General features: G+C 35.4%; 1 protein-coding gene and 1 long non-coding RNA gene across 5 annotated transcripts; one reads left to right on the forward strand and one right to left on the reverse strand.

Moving 5' to 3' along the window:
* The first annotated feature begins 55 nt into the window (after positions 1-55).
* LOC116291020 (uncharacterized) lies at positions 56-20,420 on the forward strand. Of its 2 annotated transcripts, XR_016119165.1 has the most exons (6): positions 56-163; positions 11,799-11,852; positions 15,562-15,618; positions 18,291-18,386; positions 19,139-19,333; positions 19,968-20,420. It is a non-coding gene; the product is annotated as an uncharacterized LOC116291020 (long non-coding RNA). The 2 variants fall into 2 exon arrangements; XR_016119164.1 differs by having other exon boundaries at positions 19,139-20,420.
* On the reverse strand, positions 2,599-5,239 carry LOC148912857 (uncharacterized). Of its 3 annotated transcripts, XR_016119147.1 has the most exons (5): positions 4,936-5,239; positions 4,498-4,849; positions 4,047-4,355; positions 3,819-3,905; positions 2,599-3,518 (listed from the first exon to the last, which is right to left on the reverse strand). XR_016119147.1 is itself a non-coding variant. In XM_089026641.1 (3 exons), the coding sequence occupies exons 1-3, from the start codon at positions 4,823-4,825 to the stop codon at positions 3,874-3,876; spliced, it is 669 nt and encodes a 222-aa protein (XP_088882767.1). In that variant the 5' UTR covers positions 4,826-5,239; the 3' UTR covers positions 3,810-3,873. The 3 variants fall into 3 exon arrangements, 1 of the variants encoding a protein (XP_088882767.1); XR_016119146.1 differs by having other exon boundaries at positions 4,498-5,239; XM_089026641.1 differs by lacking the exon at positions 2,599-3,518 and having other exon boundaries at positions 3,810-3,905; positions 4,498-5,239.
* Positions 20,421-20,638: the final 218 nt, after the last annotated feature.

The raw sequence follows: 20,638 nt of genomic DNA on the forward strand, positions 1-20,638 counted from the left end.
TCTGACTTTTTTTTACGAGTTTGTTCAAGTATTGAGTAAGCCGGAAAACCAAATCATAGAAAAAATAGTTTTGAAAAAGTTCAGAGATCTTGGAACTTGCAGAACTAAAAATGCTTATGCCTCCCCAAAGAAAATTCCTAAAGAATCTAGAGTTAAATGAAAGGTAAGCACGAAGGTAATTCAATATATTGTCATCGGTCATGTTGACAATATGAGGTATTTTAATATTGCCATCCTTGCAATAACGTGCATGCAATCGTTCGTGTATGGAAAACCATGATCTATACAACTTTGTAGTAGTTGAACACAACCTCGTTAAAATGAAGGCATTTATCCCCTGAAATTAAATATATTAGACAACTCACAATAGTAAAATAGTTACAAAAGAAAACAAGAAAATTAGGGGCTACCAAAGTATATTATTAGTCTAATATATATTTGATGATTTCACTCCATTGTACGCCCTCGTAAAGTTCAGTTAGATTTTGGAGATCGACTTTTGTAGCGTAGGAGCTAGCATGAAAAGACAAGCAATATTCACAATATTTTTATGATAAAATATTTTTCATTGGTAATGATTTTAGTTTTAAAATGTCGACATAAGATTCTTCAATGACTTCAGTTTTACTTTTTAACGAATATACTAAAAAAATTGAAAATAATATTATACATGATATAATTAGCAATTATTCGCTTAAGGCGGAGTGAATATTGGGGAATGTTTTCCGAGACGCGAGTCTAGGTGAATATCGTACAATATTCACCTCCAATTATCCAAAGAGCGCGCGCGTTGTTAGGAAGTACACAAGTTGGTATATGCAAATATAATATTTTATAAAGTTTGCCATTATTGGCCATCTTAAAAATAGTTTTAGTGTGTGCATTTGCATGACATTGACAAGTATGACTGACCTCAAGTCATCCGTGTTCCAACTGTCTCTAAGAAAATTTAATTGCCTCGTTGGAAGAATAATACCAAAAATGTATTTAAATGTCTAGTTGACAATAAGGTAGCAAACTAAGCTAAATAATGCTTTTTATTCCTTGTAAAAAAATGTACTAGCTTTAGCTGTTGCAACACAGCGTGGGATAATCACAACAGAGCTAGGCTCCAAACGAAAGAAAAATTGAAAATCGTTTTCACTTTCTCGTGATTCTTGCTCTCTCTCGAAAGTTCAAAAGTTATTCCGATGAAAGGGCCCTATTTTTTTATTTAAGAGCGGCTGTCCGTAAAAACCAGACAAATTCGAAATTTCGTGGCAACAGTCAAAAAATCGATTTTGTTTTATACTTTAGAGTTAGATACCCTATCTTATAACATTAACCCCTGTGCCCTTAGTTTTGAAAAATTCTTTTTTGTTCGGGAGAAATTTGAATTTTTATGCAGATAGGCAAATATGCTAATTTGACGACTCTGAATTTGAGATAAATCACCGATCTCGTGTACGAATTACAATCAATACCTGACCTTTCTAACCTAATAAACTTCAAATATGGTATCTCTATATGCCTCACAATGATTTTCAGACATGTAGCTTCAACGAAGAATTTCTGGAAGGATTATTTGCAAGACACAGTTTTCTTGAGCTTAAAAGTACCCTCAAAACAAGTGAGAATTTTACCATGGCCAATACAACGGAAAAGCGAGATTTTCACTGTATGTGATGTCAAGATGATATTGTTCAAGATTGTGAAAAAAACTTCTTAGGTAAATGTGTTTTTAAGCTTCTACGATCGATCAAATATGCCTAAATACGCTGTTTCAGAAAGAATCGTTTTTGCATAAATTAGCAAGTAAATGACTGCCAAAATTAAAATAATATTTTTCAAATCTTTTATAAGCCGTTTGAGACATCAATACTTAGCAAACTTGAGGGATTTTTCTGAAGAAAGAGCAGCATTTGCTCCCTACCGCTACACAAATCATGAATTCTAGGTGTAGTGACGGCCATCTACACAAAACCGAGAAGGCGTTTGCGTGACCACTGGCGGCGGGATAATAAATACTGTGTGTGCTTGTGAGTTCTTTTTAAAAATGTACCCAAACAAATACCGAAAATACTACTTTTATTTCCCGTTATTAACTACATTTGTGCGTCTTCCTCCTTATGTTTTAGTATCTAAAAGTATAACGTTCGTGTTAGCAGCTCCTGGCCGTTCAAATCTATGCAAGGCTCTGATGACGTATTCCAGAGTTAATAGAGGGGACCATTTCCAAGCCCAACATTTACCCAAATCCCAGTTCAAATCCCTTTATTCTTAGCCCGAGTAGTGACGGTAGTAGCTACGAATATATTCTAGATATTCTTTCAGTTACTTCTGATGCAATTGGTTTAGTTTCCAATGACATCCTTGCAGTAATATTATAGATTTGTCTATTTAGCATGAAAAATATCATGGGGTCAGTAGTAAACTGAAAATTGGCTAAAAAATAGTATTAACTGACAAATAACCTAAAAATAATAGTTAACAGTTAACTGATCAGTATTTCATTGTTTTCGTTAATATTTTGACCAGCGTTGGTAAAATTATAACAGTTACGACTGACATTCATCCGAAAAATTAGTAATTAAAACAGGATTCAGAATAACTTCGCATATTTCAAAACCCGTGTTGGCGTCAAATTCAAAGAATTTTTAAATAACTTTGCCAACTTTGCGGCAAAAATGAATTGAATACCATTTGCTTTTACTGAAAAGTTTAAAAAAAGGCAATTTATTTACTTTTTAATGCTTTTACTCAATGAATAGTAATGGGACATCCTAAGAAAGAAGTTTCTAGTTTTGCCCAATTGGAAATTTTTGATAATTATATCGGCAAATTTATACTCTAGGATACCTTCCCCTTACTTGAGCTCAAAAAACGCGTGACACACGTAAATACATTACTTGTTTAATTCAGTGACTTCAAAATACCTCAGAGATGATCAGGAATTCCTGACCACTTTTTACAGAACACCATCTCGACTAACGGCTCTGTATTTTGCCTCAGAGATGATCAGGAATTCCTGACCACTTTTTACAGAACACCAGCCCTACTAGCGGCTCTGTATTTTGCCTCAAATGTGATCAGGAATTCCTGACCACTTTTTACAAAACACCATCTCGACTAGCGGCTCTGTATTTTGCCTCAGATGTGATCAGGAATTCCTGACCACTTTTTACATAACACCATCTCGACTAGCGGCTCTGTATTTTGCCTCAGAGATGATCAGGAATTCCTGACCACTTTTTACAGAACACCATCACTACTAGCGGCTCTGTTTTTTGCCTCAGAGATGATCAGGAATTCCTGACCACTTTTTACAGAACACCATCTCGACTAGCGGCTCTGTTTTTTGCCTCAGAGATGATCAGGAATTCCTGACCATTTTTTACAAAACACCATCTCGACTAGCGGCTCTGTATTTGCAGAATTTGTAATAATATATATGGCCTTCAAAGTTGCTATGCGTCCAGCATTCTTCGTTATGACAAATAGTTGCCATTTCTTCTCTTTGGCAATCCTTAGTAGTTCACCTGAAAATGCATTAAAAAAAATAGCGCATCTCAGGTTTCAGTCGTCTTAAGGGATGAACCATTCGATATTTTACGGGAATATTTGAATTTTTGGCTGCTCGATATTTTTTTCGTGGCCTCACGTATTGTAAGATTTCTAAGCGATTTCTACTTTTTGAAGTTAACCAACCACCATACAAATCACGTATACTATTCCATTACTCAAACATTGTTTGGCGGAGCATTTGTTTTAACCTACTAGCCTACGCTATTAAACTATTAAACTACTATTAAAGCTATTAAACTACTTAGTTTACGTACCTTATCTTGAGGCGTGAGTTCATGACTGAACTGGTCCATGTTATTGTGTGCCTGATCACAGTTTTATCGCTGCGTTGGTGAGCATTTCTTCAACGAAAAAGATACAAATAGAAAAACATTATTGCTTTATCATGATTCTCTCAGTCTTTCTCATCTTTTACTTTAACCGTCAATCATACTCTTACATTTAGCCATTAATTTATGTATTTATAGTAAATGAATCCATACCTCTAAACAAGATGTCATCCACCGATTTGAGTGGGTACAAATCTTGATGCTCCTCGTTGAGTTCTGCCATAGCCACGCGCCGATGGTTTCCGCCAATAACGACCTCCAATTCATAAGAATCAATGTTCTCAGCTTCGAAATCTTCTATTCTGTGGAGCCCCTTTACCACGACTATTAACGGCTTTTGGCCAGGAACAGGGTTGTTGAGCATCTGCTCTTTCAGCTGCTTCACAATAACGTGGTCAACGCCACGTAACTCGTATTCCGCTCTCGGTGCTGTTAAAGAGCTTGTTAACACTTTGGTGGTCACTACAATGACAAGCACAAAAATAAAATAATAAAAATGAATAACGCCCCCATTTTTAAAAAAAGATGTCGTAAGTACCAAAAGCGTATAAGAACCCAGTGTCCTAGTGTAACGTAATATTGCACCTTTTTTTTTGGAACTTACCGTCAACTTTAATGGCAAATTTAAGGAAAGTGGATAACTGCTCGGGAATCTGCTGATCTGCTGTTTCTACTTCAGATAAATGTGCTAGGGCTGTAGGGAGATTAGCACTCGGTGAGACAGGCAGATCATTCCTTGGCTCGACAGATAGTTCAGCGCTTTTTTGCCTAGTTTCGCGGCGCACTCTCTTTGCTTGTGGTCCTTTGCTTAGGCTTCCTAATGGTGTTGTCGGCATTGCACTTTCAAGCACCTCGATCCCTAAGATGGCTGAAGCCTTTGCCGCAAAATCTTTTCCATCTGGCCAAGGTTCACATAGCGTTATATCTAGCATCCTGTAGCCATTTTAGCAGTTAAACTATGACAACAAAAAAAAGATCGAATATATAAAATTACTGAATGATGTCCAAATCTATGAAGTAGTTATTCAATGACCTTTCCTACCTTATGACTTTTGTGTAGCAGAAGCTTAACAGTGAAGGATTTTGCCCAAGCACTGCCCTTTTTAGTTCTTAGGTTGTTCTTTAGTACCTGAATGTAAAATGTAAGGGCTCTCATTCTGCACGAAATGTCTGCTGATGAAGCCATGTTGAAATACAACTGTAAGCGGTACTGAGTACGGAGAGACTAACTCGTGGATTATATATTTTAGGTCAGAACGAAGAAATGACCTTTATGTAAGTAATAAGCAATTAGCATGTCCAGAATAGCCACAGGACATGTATCTGGACTCTATCAAATGCACACCATGAACGCATGACCTTCACTAAGGGTTTTACAAACTAAAAAGGTAAATTTCGACATACTGCAAAAAGATATCCTCTGCTGAACAAAAACTGTCCATGTTTGATATATTATTGTATAAAATATTAACTAAAATATTTTTCAAACGATGATGCCAAAAAATCATTTAGTATTCCTAGCTGTATGTCATCTTTCATCTATGCCCTTTTGACAGTTTCTGGAGATCTTCTTTATCAGGAAGACGTTGAAAAACTCATTGTGTGTGTCCTGTCACGTGCAAATTTTGGCGGCATTTTGATTTGCAAATAACATAACAATCAACGGTTCTTTGTGTAACTGAACGTTTCGTCAAATTTAGTCTTCGATCACCATGAATGAAGACAAAGCACATTCGTCGCCTCAGAAAAGACAAAAAATTATAGAAACTAGTAATGATTTGGTAATGAGTTCGTTTACTGATCTCCATTGAATAATTTACACCAAGATAAAAGCATCCCTAACGACAGCAGCTTCAGTAAGGCCGGATCGCCAGTGAAGACGGTGACTAAGAATACAGTTTTTTACATCCCTTCTGACAGCAGCTTTGTTAATGAATCGCCTATTGAGAAGTCTTGTTCCAGCCTCAAGAATATTCCTACGGATAGCAGCTTTGGAGATGATTCGTTTGACATAGTAGGTATTCCGACTAATTCCAGCTTTGAGGAATTCTCCCCAGCCACGAATGCTAAAAGCCCAGCTTCAATATATATCCGAGCATTCTACGGACTGCTCATCGCCCAAGAAGGATCAACTTGAAAACGAAACTATTCTTTTTGGAAGGACGCGAACTGATCCTATCTACTGCTCAACGCCAATAAACCGCCATTCATCTGGGGATGGTCCTTATGATAAAATTTCGACATCTAGCACACCTCGCTCAGGACAAGATACAAAACCACAAGACGTGGATGCATTAGGCAAAAGTAAAGACCAGGAGATCTCTAAAGGTAAATGCAGTTATTTGTCAAATCAAGTTTTTTCTTCTTATCTGAAAGCAAGGAACTTGAAATGATGGTATAGCAGAATCGAGGCAGAATTTCAACATTTTTTGACGCTACTATTGTAACCTGTGTTGTACGTAACAAAAGAAAAAGAATCCGGAGAAAGATTGTCGCATTTGCCATCAAAGCTTTCCAGTAGAGGAGGGTTTAGACCAATCGTAAAAAGAGTTTAAGACAAGTTTTCCTAATGCTCTTTGTCCCGAATCTACCAACCATAAACAAACACAAAACTCCTGGCTTCAAAATAGAATAAGCGGTGTCAAATTTAATGTGAGCATTGTCACTGTTCTGTTGACAAATTCAAACTTGAAGAACACTGTCAAGCAAATAGCAAGCCACCGATCATTGGTAATGGCCGACGAGAACTTCAAGATGTGCTATTGGAAGGGATCGTGGAGGAACCTTGGATGTCTGGTTTCCCCCCTGAACCATGGACGGATGAGCTTCCAAAATCTTGTATACTGCTAACAGATTTTACTCTGAACGATAAGAACAAATTGCAACATTGAACTGCCAAAAATTAAAACTGGAATATAAGAAATTACAAGGTTAAAATTGTTTAGCTAGAACCTTTATCATAAACGGAGTACTGTATCTCTTTAAAAAAACCTAGGCTTTCCTTGCTAAAAAGTAGTAAGGAATCAGGCAAAATACAGAGCCGCTAGTCGAGATGGTGTTCTGTAAAAAGTGGTCAGGAATTCCTGATCATCTCTGAGGCAAAAAACAGAGCCGCTAGTCGAGATGGTGTTCTGTAAAAAGTGGTCAGGAATTCCTGATCATCTCTGAGGCAAAATACAGAGCCGCTAGTAGGGCTGGTGTTCTGTAAAAAGTGGTCAGGAATTCCTGATCATCTCTGAGGCAAAATACAGAGCCGCTAGTCGAGATGGTGTTATGTAAAAAGTGGTCAGGAATTCCTGATCACATCTGAGGCAAAATACAGAGCCGCTAGTCGAGATGGTGTTTTGTAAAAAGTGGTCAGGAATTCCTGATCATCTCTGAGGCAAAATACAGAGCCGCTAGTCGAGATGGTGTTTTGTAAAAAGTGGTCAGGAATTCCTGATCACATCTGAGGGAGAATATATGGTTAGTGTGCCCCGTAGTTGGTTTAATACATGATAAGCAATTAAACAAGTATACGGTGATACCATGACTTGTAGTGATTTCTTGCAGCACAATTTCAATACTTTGGTATTTTTTTTGCCGCCCCCACAAAAAATGGTCAAGAAATTAAAAATCTTTAACTGATTTTACCACTTTTGAAATATGCGAAGTTATTCTGAATCCTGTTTTAACTTACAGTTGGGTACCCCTATTGGCACCCTCTTTCAGCCATAAAACGTTTTTAGTTGAACACACTGTCACTGATAACTCTCTTAGCGGAAAGCCTTTATCAAACGTTCAAGTGTAGGGATTTTATTTTTTCCCATTAAATGTTTTGCATTTATTATATGAACTACAGTATTTTGACATAAAATGCGTCAAAAAAACCATATTTTTTTAACCACATGCGTTAAGGTATCAGGACGGGATTTGTACAACACAGATTTCACAATATTTTGCCTAAAAAAGTATACATTTTCTAAAAGCCACATAAATGTAGTTTTTGATGATATGGTATTTACAATTGTCTGTTTTTGGACAAAAATTTTATTGGGTTTGAAGTGATAATCTACAGCACTTCTTTTGACAGTTTTCAGCATCTCTTTTTTAAGTGGCTTTAGACCTGATAACTATTAAAATCTGCGAGTTAATTAGAAAAAAATCTCACGAATAAATCATTAGCCTTTGGTCCAATTGGACCAACTATACACGTCACGAACATGGCCTTTTGTAATTCAACAGATGTTTCTGCATGCCAATAAGACGTTTGTATGATACTGAGCGTCTTTTGACTCCCACTACCATAATGCTTCGCGAACATTCTTTCTTATCTAAATTCGTATTCCCTCATGAGAATTGTAAGACAATTGCTGCTAATTAACTGAACAAAAGAAAGTATTCAAAGGGATTCTGGTGCTGGTAGTAAATCAAATGACGCCATAATACAAGTGTCCTATTTCAGCCTTGACGGTAACTAACTAAGGGAGTCGGTTATTACATTACTCAAGAAACGCCAAGACAATTATCGGCAATATCGGCAATGTCTCGGCATAATCTAGACTTCATGGAAACAACTTTGATCGAATCTGTAGGGGATTTTCCTATTACAAAGAAAATATAAAAAGCGTCCAATAACACGTCAGATCTTTATCATCATACATTATTAAACAATATTTTTGGCTTCAATTTACTTCGCAAAAAAATTCTATAAATTTGTATCAAAAAAGTTACTCACTCGATTATTTTGGTGAAGGAATAAAGGAATGAATGAAGGGATTTGGCTTTGCTCTCAATAGTTTCCTCATAGCTCATTGCCTATTCAAAATTTTCGCAATTAAATAATAAAGATAATTAGTATTTTTACACAAGTGAATATAATAAATCCGGCGTGCTCATTGGTTACAATTTACGTCTTATGCTACTATATTCACCTACAGGTGAATATAGTGCTCACGCGCTCGCTCGCTTGTCGATTTGTGCCGCTTCCAGAGATAAATAACATTGAATGATGTCAGAGCAGCACTATGCCAACGATATTGGAATTGAATAAGTTAGTTTCAAAGAGTTTTCACTTTGTATGGTTTAGTTGAACAAGTTAAGATGGGGAAAAAGGTTTCGTCATTTTCCACTTTTCCACGTGGTCATGTAAAAGGCAAAACATATGTAAAGCACAAAATCAAATGTAAGTATATTAAATTATTCTACAAATAACTATTTTATTTAAACGAAAAAGGAAGGGAAAACAGCCACTTTTGGCAGCAGTGGCATATTTTCGTCTAAGACATATTTTGGCATATTTTACACGCAAAACAGCATATCGTCTAAGCTTCTAATTTTATCAATACCCTGAAACAAACTCTGGCTTATTTAAGTGAACTCACAGATCGAACCCTAAAACAACCTCTGGGCCTACTGGATCTAATAACGTCAGTACACGGCTAACTCACTGATTGAACCCTGAAACAACCTCTAGTCCAATCGTTGGTTTCATGAGAGAGGAAATTCGGACACTGGAGATTGTTTACTATTTTATTCGGATCTCCCCAAATAAGGAGACAACTCGAGTTTTATTTTGGTATAGAATATTCATGCATAAAAAAAACAGAGCAAAGGAGTAAAATACCTTAATATAAATCATTAATAATCAACGAGCGTTTCAAGAAATTTTGTTTTGTTTTGGATTCCAGACTCGAAAATAGAGGGATCGACTGACTTCTACATTTATATTTTACATTTATTATCTTTTTTGTCGACTATTTTTTAATGTTTCCGAATGTCCTGTAAGTGTCCTGTAAGTGTCTGTCAACATGTTAGTTATCTATAATCTCCGTGTTACGTAAGAGTGCGCGAGAGTCACAGTAAGATAATTATTCAGGTTTCTTTTGCGCTTTAACTCTACGAGCTATACTAGTCGTTACATAATGTAAGTGAAGAGCTGCGGAGATATATGAAAGACCACATTTTACCAACAGCCAGCATCAAGATACTTGAAAACACTCATCAACAATAGCAATATATCAATTAATCAGAATAAAAAAGATCGATTCAGTTTTTTCATTACTTAAGTTTATAATTTGTCCTACAGTGTAGTAGCAACGATGTAAACACAACATGCAGACGCATCGATCGTTTAATCGGCTTACATATTTCAATGTCTTCGCGAGCAAAGTCCTCTCACTTGTAAAGAGTTTATCATTTTTAATTCGTCTATTGAAATCCTGTTCACCTCTTTTACTTTTGTAATCTCACTCAGCCAGCTTTCTCGCCATAATTTGTGTTGCTCGTCTTTTCAGTGCATAACGTAGCTTGAATATTCCAATGCCTTTTGTTCTTCTACAGCTGTCACAGCCGAATATTCAGCTACTATCACCAGGCATTACGTTCCCAAGGACGTAACGAAGAATCGAGTTGAATATAGAGTATATACATAATAAAATACGAAAGAAATCTACAAAATTATCTAATCTTACGACACGACTCTATACTTTAAGTTCTGTTTTGTTTTATTTACCGAGCATTCTCCGAAGACACGCTATGACACGACCGATGTCCGAGCATATTCCGAGCATCCTCCGAGATATCCGGCTGGAACGACGCCGTGATCCAAATCCGAGATTTTGCTCGCATACAGTCCACTGGGTTCCCAACATGCAATAACTGTTGTGTCGTGATTAGTGTTGCTGCTCGCCTTGCGGCTTCGCAGCAATTACGATAGATAAATACTATACTATACCAAATAAATACCAAACATAGTCACTATGGCTAGCTGCAAAAGCTAAATAAATGGCAAATGATTATTGCAACCTTTATTCCTTTTTATATTTCAATCAACATTAAAATAAGTTATCTATAGAAATATTCATTTATTTTGAAGCAACCAGTATTTGAAATATGTCATTATTTTTGATACTGTTTATCTTTGGAGTGTCACATAAAATAGAGTTAAGTCCTTAGTTGTAAACGCTTCATGAAGTCCAGTTGTTTATCATGAATTTTCATTTGCTAACACGTTCATCTTTACTGTTGCGGTCGTCGTTGGTCATCTTCTTTAGTCAGTCACAGTCACGCTTAAGTAAAATGCTTCTCCTGTGCTCTGTCAGTTAACTTCACTGACTCTATTTACCTCTTTCTGTAAAGATTTAGTCTAAATTTCAATACGAAATCTTTAGCTTCATCATTGCCTAATAACACCAATTTCACGTGGCTCAAGAATGGCGATATCATTTGATATGTTTTAAACAACCAACAGGGCGGGCATCGTAAGGGTAATATCTGGACTCCATATTATGTATTTTTGCAGTTTTTCAAAATTATTTCGATATGAGAAGAAAGGAACAACTCTCTTCTGAATGTATAGTTTAAATACAATTGGTAGAGTAGTTCGTATTAAGGGTATCCCCTGTCGCGCTTCTGACTGTTGATTGTTTAATGTCACTGTTAATCTGAGTGCTCTGTTTGCTATACTTAAGCTTGCTATTAAAGCTCGCTAGCACTCAACACTTAAACATTTCCCATCTTAAAAAAATAACAACAACAACAAAAATAAGAACAAAACAGAAAAAAAAAACCGGAAATTTTTAAACAGCTTTTTAATTGGCTAAGATTGATCAGGTGATTAAGTAAGGTTCGCAGCGGCCATTTTGATTTGTTTTTGGCAAATTCAGTATCCTAGCTTCTTGATGTTCTCTTTTTGAGTTTTAAACGAAACGTAGTGCATTAAAAGAGAACAAAAATGGTAAAGACATATTCAATTTTTATATTTGACAAGCCAGTTAATATCAATTCATTCGCTGTTAAAGAATTTGGTTACGAGTTTACTTCGGTTTACATCGGACTTGATGTTTGGAGTGTCATAGTGTAATCTGTTGCAATGTTAATGACTTAGAATGCTACTCACAAGCTTTATGCCCCTTCTTTTTACAGGAGTCAAATAGCAGAAATGCTCATATAGATGGACGAACGAATGAAAGCTGTGAGGTAAACATTCAACAAATTACGAATTTGTTTTATTGAAATATCGAAGAAGCTCAGTCTTGTAATATAGTATCACTCCTATTTCCTAGCTCATGTTTTTGAGAAAACCTATTTTAAAAGAAGCATTTGTTTAGGAAGAACTAGTTGGAAGTAAGATAGCTTGTTTGGAGACTAAATGCATGGGAAAATGTTGTAAAATATCAGTTTTCGAGTCAGAGGTAAAAGTATTCTAGACTTGTTGCTAAAGAAAAAGTGTCTCTTTACTACTTTTAAAATGTTTGAGAATTTTTGAGCACATCTTTGGTCAACATATCAAGCTTTACTCTATATGTTAGTGTCGAAGTTGGAGTATGATCAATTCCATAACTGGTTGTAGTTGACATAGAACTGAAGAGCTTTTCATCTATCGTTAGCTGCAGAAATCTCTCTCAAAAATCCGATAAACCTATTTAACATTGATTGATCTACCTTTATACGCAATTTTTGGAAATCAACTCGAATTTTTTACCGAAAAAATTAGAGTAAAACACAGGGAAATACGACACTCAATGTTTGATATGAAAAAGTAGGGGTATTTTCCTCGTTTTTCACTGGTGACAAGGGTATAGGGCACAATTGGCATCGGCTTTTTTCATTGGAGAAGGTTGAGCAAGTTCTAGATAGAGTCAAAGAATAACACCTCAAGTTCTACAAAACTAAATGTTATATTAAGGATAAAAGGAAGTTTTTATATAGACACGTATTGACAATTGATGGCCTAGAACCAGTCCCATTGAATGTCAGAGCCATACAAGAGATGTCTTCATCTAACAGCATCAAAGAACATCCTTCAATCCTAGAACATTTATGGGTCTAGTAGTTCAATGCCGAGGAAAGTTTCTACACAAATTACCAAAGGAAAGTGCTCCTCTAAGGCAGTAGCTAGAGAAACAGGTACAATGGCATTTGGATGGGCTAGGAGTAGCATTGTTACAAAAGGATAAGCCAATTGCATATGCTTCCCGAGCATTGACCACAGCACAAAGGACTAACTATGCCTAAATAGAAAAAAAAAGAAATTCTTGCTATAGAGTACACAAGCTCCATTTTAAGCAAGAATTCTCAGCAAATATTGAACCTTCTGGCAGCACAAAAATGAATTATAAGTGATAGATGGTCTAGTGTTTAAAGGTCCAAAGCTAATAGTACCTCAACCTTTACGTAAAGAAATGTTTAGATGAGATTCATTGGTGAATAGTTAAGTGCAAACAACGTACAAGAAATAAACTGTTCTGGCCAGGGCTTTCCTCACACTAGAGAAGCTCGAGAATCAAACTAGCAAGGCTGTAACTTATGTTCTTGAGTAGCATTTTGCGAAGTCAGTATCTCATACCTGATGAAGTTATTAGTGATGATGGTTCATAATTTTTATCAGATGAATTCGCCCACTTAGTGAAGGACTATGGATTCACTCGAACCACTTTAATTCCACATCATCCATAATGAAATGGACAACTTGAAAGAACTGTTCAAACAGTTAATAGGCTGATGTCTAAATCCAAAGACATAAATGAAGCATTGCTCAACTACCAAAATACAACTCAAGTCCTAAACAGCTCAGTTTCCAGCTCAGCTGTTGATGAGACAAAGGTTAAGACGATAACTAATTCCAACAACTGCAAACCTCTTAAAGCCTAATAGTCAAACAAAGATCAAAGAAAACCTAGACAAAATCAAAGAAATACAGAAAAGAAACGTTGATAGGCAAAGCACAAGAAAATAACAACAAGGCAAAAGGGAGATGTGGTAAGGATGAAGCATAGCAGTAGATGGGTGCCAGCATCTACCGCTTGCACGTCTTAACGTTTATGCGCTCCTGGCATAATGGATCCTTACCAGATATTTTTAATAATATGTTTAAATATGCGAGTAGTGTGCTTAGATACAACACAATGTATGTAAGCAGGCAAAATCTACATAAAACAAAAGTACGAACAAACACTGGCAAACAGGCAATCTCTTTCACGGCAATTGACCTTTGGTCAAACCTTCTCTTGCAGCTTAAATCAGCTAGGAAGTTATCTTTTCCCAAACAATTGAAATATTTTCTACTCTCACAACAGTATTCTGAGTAATTTTTAACATCTACTTCCAATCTAAAATACTAAGTAACACTACTATATTCTTCATTTTTTTTCTTTATTATTTCAATTGTAACTTCTTGTATATTTCCATAACCTGAACAATAATTAGAGACACAAAGGCTGGGGGATAACTAGAAAACTTCCCAGTTAACTTAGCCCTCAGGCTCAATGATTTTAATTACGTACAATATTATTTACACATTTACTAAAACCCTCATTTACTGTACTATCAGCAAAAGTTGTAAAATTTCAACAACATGAGCGAAAAATAAATCTATCTATCAACAGCTCAGTGTTAGAATATAGTAGCCCTCGTCATATATTTCCTAGCTCATGTTTTTTAGAAAGGATACTTTGAAAAGAGCTGGAAGTAAGATAGCCTGTCTTTGAATTTTGAGACTAAATGAAAAAATGTTGTAACATATCACGAGTCAGAGATAAAGATATTTTAGAAAAAAATTAAAGGTGATAAAAGGTTCCATTTGGGAACGTATATCATTGGCATCGTTCTTGTTAGTAAGACTTCGAATACTATTGCGGATTTTTTCGATTCGAAAGACAATTATTATTTATTCTACTTTTTATGGAAGAGTAGTAGTAGCTCTAGAAAGCAGAATCAAAGAATAATTGGACCGGCTTCTTCTTGCTACGTTGCAACATACACTTATATATATAGAAAAAAATACATGACTATATGCAAAAACATGAAAGTTTTTAATATTAGATATGTGCCCGGACCATTGATGCATATCTCAAAGGAATAATTGTTTTCAAAAGGTTTCATCTTTTTATCCATAAAGAATGATAAAGAATGATTTGTTTGCTTATATAAAAGATTCCTTTTATGCCCAAAAGTTAAAATATTTAAATGAATATGAATTAATTAACATCAGATACTTCAAAACCTTATCATTTGAGGTTACCTGCATTGAAGCAAAGCATAGCAGGTACTTCTTAGGTCAAAAGTTAGAATATTTGAATAAATAATATGAATTTACGCCACATATTTCAAAACCTTATCATTTGAAGCTACCTGCATTACGGCAAGGCACAGTAGTCTTTGTTAATTTTCAATAAATACTGACATTCATATTTTAGGACTGTTTCCATTTTTGTATCTCATCAAATATTTGTATATGTGCATAAACATATACTACAAACCTATACTACATATACTACTATAAATTATATAAATACATATTTATAGGATATATTTATAAATGATATATATTTAATTTGTCTTGTGATCCTGCATAATTATTATTGTATATTTGTTTACTCTAATGAACTAATTATCCAGGTTAACCCTTTTGTTATATTATAATTAGCTGTCACCTATTTCAAAATTATTCTGACTTTATTTTAAAATATTGTAGGAATTCAGGTGCAAATAAACTAGAGTGACCACAGTAAATCCGTGAAACTTTAGTAATACTAATTAGCACAATTTAATGCAAATTCCATTGTTTTCTATTGTTTAACTAGCACTATTTTGTACTATTTAGTAATTAGTGTTTCACGGATTTACAGTGGTCACTCTTTAATTGTCCTCGTCTTTGCATTGCTAATGTTTTTTTCTCTTTTTTAAGCAAAACATTGACATTCATGGTGGAGAGCGACCGAATCAACCGACAGAACATGATGAAGTAAGTCGAAAACATTTTAAAGCGGAGTTTCCGCGCGAGAAGATACAATACTTAAGAAAAATTGCTTGCCCATCGAGTTGATTTTTCAAGGCTTGATTACTTCCGTCTGTCCTTGTACACACCACAGGGATTGCATTGAAACCAAAACTCTCAAATAGAACACATCGCTTTGGGACAAAATTAAAGTCAAGATCAGCAGCAAAACATTTTCATGCAGTAATGTAGGATCAAAAAGTAATGTTTAAGAATTGTTTTTATTTAAGAAATTTTTTTTTCTATATTTGTTCGGATCAGCGAATCAAAGACGACTTTCTTTCTATAGTTAATATTTCCATACATAATAAATTATAAGTTCTGAATAGCTAGTATTATTACACAAAATAAGCGCGCTTATTTTGTGTTGCTTGTCAGTTGAGGACATGTTCGTGTGTAAGATTTTGGATCTTTCAGTCAATAAGCAAAAAAGAATATTCAAGAACATCTACAAAGGTCGATTACTGCAAAGAAAATAATTGTGTTGCATTGATAAATATGTCTCTTATTCTTGTGAATTAGAACTGAATGTAAGCCTATATTTTTCAAAACCTCAAAGCAAGACTTTTACATATCGTTTGCTTAAAGGGATCCTTTCTTCTAAGAAGGAAATATCTATTTTAAAAGTATGCTTTTTCAAATTTAACACGTTTTCTGATGCTTTGAAGGCTTAAAATATCGAATCCATTTTTCTTGCAAACAAATTCTTGCTAGATCTGATCCTGGCTCCGAAGACGGTAGAAATTAAAAAAAAAAGTGAAGAGTATTTCTCTTGCCAGAAAGGATCATATCTACTTACAGCATTAATTTTTCCAAGGTTTTCTTTGATTTTTCCTCCAGGCCCCCCCTGAGACATAATTAATGAACAGTCCCTAAGTGAAAAAAAGTTTTTTTTCATTCAACATTACTTTAACTGTCGAGCTGCCAAACGCTGTTTTTAATTTCTAGATAAACTGCTTGAACAACGTACCTTAAAATTATGAATTAAATTTTTTAAGTTATTGAAGCAGCTCATCTATAATGTAAATTTAAACAACTCTCTTCTTAGTTTTCAAGAGATATTTACAACTGCATTTGATTTTAATTCTTTGTTTATCGGGAATGATGAAAAGGCACTTAACGTTTATTCCATGAACGATGCATAGATTCTTAAAGTCATCTTGATACATCTTCATTTGATATATTTTCATGTTCGTAAATATTTCTCACAGATTCAGAATTTTTACCGAAATTTCTCATTACAATTTTAAAATTTGATTGAAAATAATATCAAAAAATAATAATATCATATTTAAGATATATAACTTCTACGGCTGAAAATCAAATGACCTATACTTCTGAAGGAATATGTATTGCATATCAGTTATACATCAATACTATAAGTTTTCAGCCTTTTTCTAAGCAATCCAGCGATTGGGAAGAGAAAACAGTTCGATACAAACATGTGTGGTTCGAAGACAAGCTCCATTGTTGACATACGAAAATGCCAAAAAAATGCCTAACTTCTATGACTGAAAATCATATGGTCTGTACTTCGGAACCAACCCATATTTGAGCATATTATTCCTGCATAAAAATGTATATTTTTGACTAAATTTTTATTAGGGCCTAGAAGTCACTTAGATCATGTCATATAAAAAATTCAAATTGGTAGCCCTTTTTTTTATATTTTCAAATGATGATTTATGAATTTGCTAATTTTGAAAATGCTAATTTTATCTACCCTCAAAAAACCCATACATAGAACATGCACATTATTACCGTTCCGAGTCAGTAGCCGTCATTTTGCATTTGCAAGAATTAACAAGAATAAGATATTTGATGAAAGGATGCTAAAATCTTAAAATGGTAAAGAAAGATCCATTTTTTAATATTTTTTGCTTGCCAATTCATGTTAAAGAAACGGTATTGTTGTTTTTTGTTATCAAATTGACTTCGGACTGAAGGAAGGCCTCTCTTGATTACTTGAGCTTCACGCTAATTCTGATAACTATATTGCCGGATTGGTAAAAATACGGAGAGCGCACTTCCGCTATTAAACCTATTTGAGATTCTTACAGTAGAAAATATATATACAAAAATACACTTCAGTTACTTAAGTTTTCATGCCAATGGCATAATAAGCAGCTCCCATGCCTCTTTGACAACTACTTTCGATATGCAAGCGAAGTCCACTCCCACAACACTAGATTTGCACGTTTCAGAACCAACATTGATAAAAAAACAACATCAGCTTTGGGAATCTATTGTTGCAGCAAATTGGGCAGCAAATTCCAAAAAACTTAAGCAGCACCTATTACTAAAGCAATTTTATGTACCATCTAATACATGACCGGGTTGGCAGTTGTTATAACCGTTGTTTGTCTACTGTTTGTATTTCATCTAATTTTTTTTTCTCGTGACTGGGACCTAACTAGGAAACTATATGGCTTATTTAGGCTCTAGACATTTCCTTTCATTACGCACTTATATTTAGCTTTATTTATTTGACCAAATGAGTATTTCCTTTCTTTTCAATGATCTAAAGATATAATTTAATGTAATTTAACATAAAAAAGAAATGTGAATAAAGATGTATTGTATTGTATTGTATTGAAAGTGCTTTTTATTTACTTTTCATGTGTTTAACATTTCCTTAGGAACCAATTGCAAACGACAATGCACCAGCAAATTCTTCGACATCGTCTGTCAACGCCAATTCTTTAAATGGTGACTTTAATGCAATTCAAAGACAGGTAAGCACTAATATGCTTTATCAAAGCAACATCCTTTCTTTTTTGTCATATATATGTTACTATATATAGTAAAATTTGTAAAGACGTGTGCTAAATATAAAGTACACCTGAGAGAAAGCTTCTGCCAATTTTTAAAAGCATTTCTTTCGCCAAACCCTCCAACCCTCCAACCCTCCAACCCTCCAACCCTCCAACCCTCCAACCCTCCAACCCTCCAACCCTCCAACCCTCCAACCCTCCAACCCTCCAACCCTCCAACCCTCCAACCCTCCAACCCTCCAACCCTCCAACCCTCCAACCCTCCAACCCTCCAACCCTCCAACCCTCCAACCCTCCAACCCTCCAACCCTCCAAACCCTCCAACCCTCCAACCCTCCAACCCTCCAACCCTCAACCCTCCAACCCTCCAACCCTCCAACCCTCCAACCCTCCAACCCTCCACCCTCCAACCCTCCAACCCTCCACTCCAACCCTCCAACCCTCCAACCCTCCAACCCTCCAACCCTCCAACCCTCCAACCCTCCAACCCTCCAACCCTCCAACCCTCCAACCCTCCAACCCTCCAACCCTCCAACCCTCCAACCCTCCAACCCTCCAACCCTCCAACCCTCCAACCCTCCAACCCTCCAACCCTCCAACCCTCCAACCCTCCAACCCTCCAACCCTCCAACCCTCCAACCCTCCAACCCTCCAACGTTATATTTTTCCATATCACAAAAAAATTCACGTAAAATGTATGCATTTGTCTGCAGACGGATCCCCTGCCTGGCTATACTACAAATGGTCATCGCGTAATGCAGCCGGAGGGCGAGTCAAATCATTAACAATGGCAGCTTAGTAATAATAGCTTAACGACTTTGATAAAGAACAATTGTTGGTCGTCCTGGTTCAGATAAAAGGAAACGTTTTAGCAGATATCATAGTTCAAACAGTTATTGCATTTTTTGGTCAGTTTCTATAAATTCTTTTGTATTGTTGGCCCAAGTGCCTCGACTTGGAACAATTTTTTGAAGGCATCCAACTCCATTTGGATGACACGACATTTTGTTGTCATTTCCATACTTCCACAAAACCTCTAACTCTTGGATGTGTTTCCCATTTCAGACCATGCGTCATTCCCTTGACAATTAGATTCTTTGTTTGAGCTATACGCATAATCATGTGTCTTCTCATGTGCAACCATTAAACAAAGAAATGATACTCTATGGAATGACACGTGATCTGGAATGAGAAAGCATTAAGCCACAATTGTCTATATAGATCGATATGTTCAGCTATGATTTTTCTGGTAATAGGTCCTCCCTCTTCTATCCCATACAGCCTTTCTAAGTGATATTTTTTTCAAACAGTTACATTAACTCTTTAGTCTAAGAGGTATACATTCACAATTTATGGGAATATTCACCAGTAGCTGCTACTTTGCTTCTTTTTTGAGTTTGTAAAGTGTTTCTTGATTACAGACTCATTCACTCAATGTTAATCTTATTTTATCGTCAGAATATTCAGAAATACCAGCGATAAATTAAAACAAATACAAAACTTATACAAATTCACAATATAACAAACACTTTTGATTTGTAGGCTTTCACAGAACCCTGTGCAACAGAGAATACATAAGAAGAAGACGTATATTTTAAATAAGTGTTATATTTTAGATAAGTGTTAAGTAGTAAAGGTGTTTAAAAAAGGTCCAAGTTATATAGTTTTTGGAAAAGGTTTAAAGACAAGTTACAATGAAATGAGAGACATTCTTAAAAAGAAAAAAAGGTAGTTATTATATAAATTCTTAAAAAAACAATATGTTTTGAATGTATGTCAATAAATTAATAAATTTACTTGCTGTTGCTCAATACTTGTATACACATACCTAGTATAAGAAGAAAAGACAAAGAAACTAAATAAGGAAAAAAAACATTGCTATCGCTGAAGCTTAGTTCAGTGACGTAGCAAGATGTCTTAACCAGGTGGACTGGGAATGGAGCAAACCTTCTCTCCATCCTCAGGATTTCATGAATAAAATCATGGATAGAAACATTCAGCTGCACAGGGATTTTCTAACTTTTATTCTCACAAACCAAATATTAAAGTAGCTTGGGACCTTTCCTACTGCGCATCCATTTCGCGTACCTCGTTTTTGAAAGCTTGATTAGATATTAGTTTTCTTTGAACCTTACCTACAGCTCTTCAAATTAATTTTGTAACATCAAATGCTAGATAAACTTACGATCGGCCATTTGGTAGTCTAGACCTTT

Source organism: Actinia tenebrosa, unplaced genomic scaffold (genome assembly GCF_029948245.1).
Source record: "Actinia tenebrosa isolate PJP-AT-01 unplaced genomic scaffold, QUT_ActTen_1.0 PGA_scaffold10__47_contigs__length_13832649, whole genome shotgun sequence".
NCBI lineage: Eukaryota > Metazoa > Cnidaria > Anthozoa > Actiniaria > Actiniidae > Actinia > Actinia tenebrosa.

Excerpts from the sequence above, each read along its gene's own strand:
- LOC148912857 (XM_089026641.1), bottom strand. The coding sequence starts at position 4,825 with ATGCTAGATATAACGCTATGTGAACCTTGGCCAGATGGAAAAGATTTT. Across the intron at positions 4,356-4,497 it reads ATTTGCCATTAAAGTTGACG|TGACCACCAAAGTGTTAACA; the intron begins GTAAGTTCCAAA and ends TTGTCATTGTAG. Across the intron at positions 3,906-4,046 it reads GGATGACATCTTGTTTAGAG|AAATGCTCACCAACGCAGCG; the intron begins GTATGGATTCAT and ends TTTTCGTTGAAG.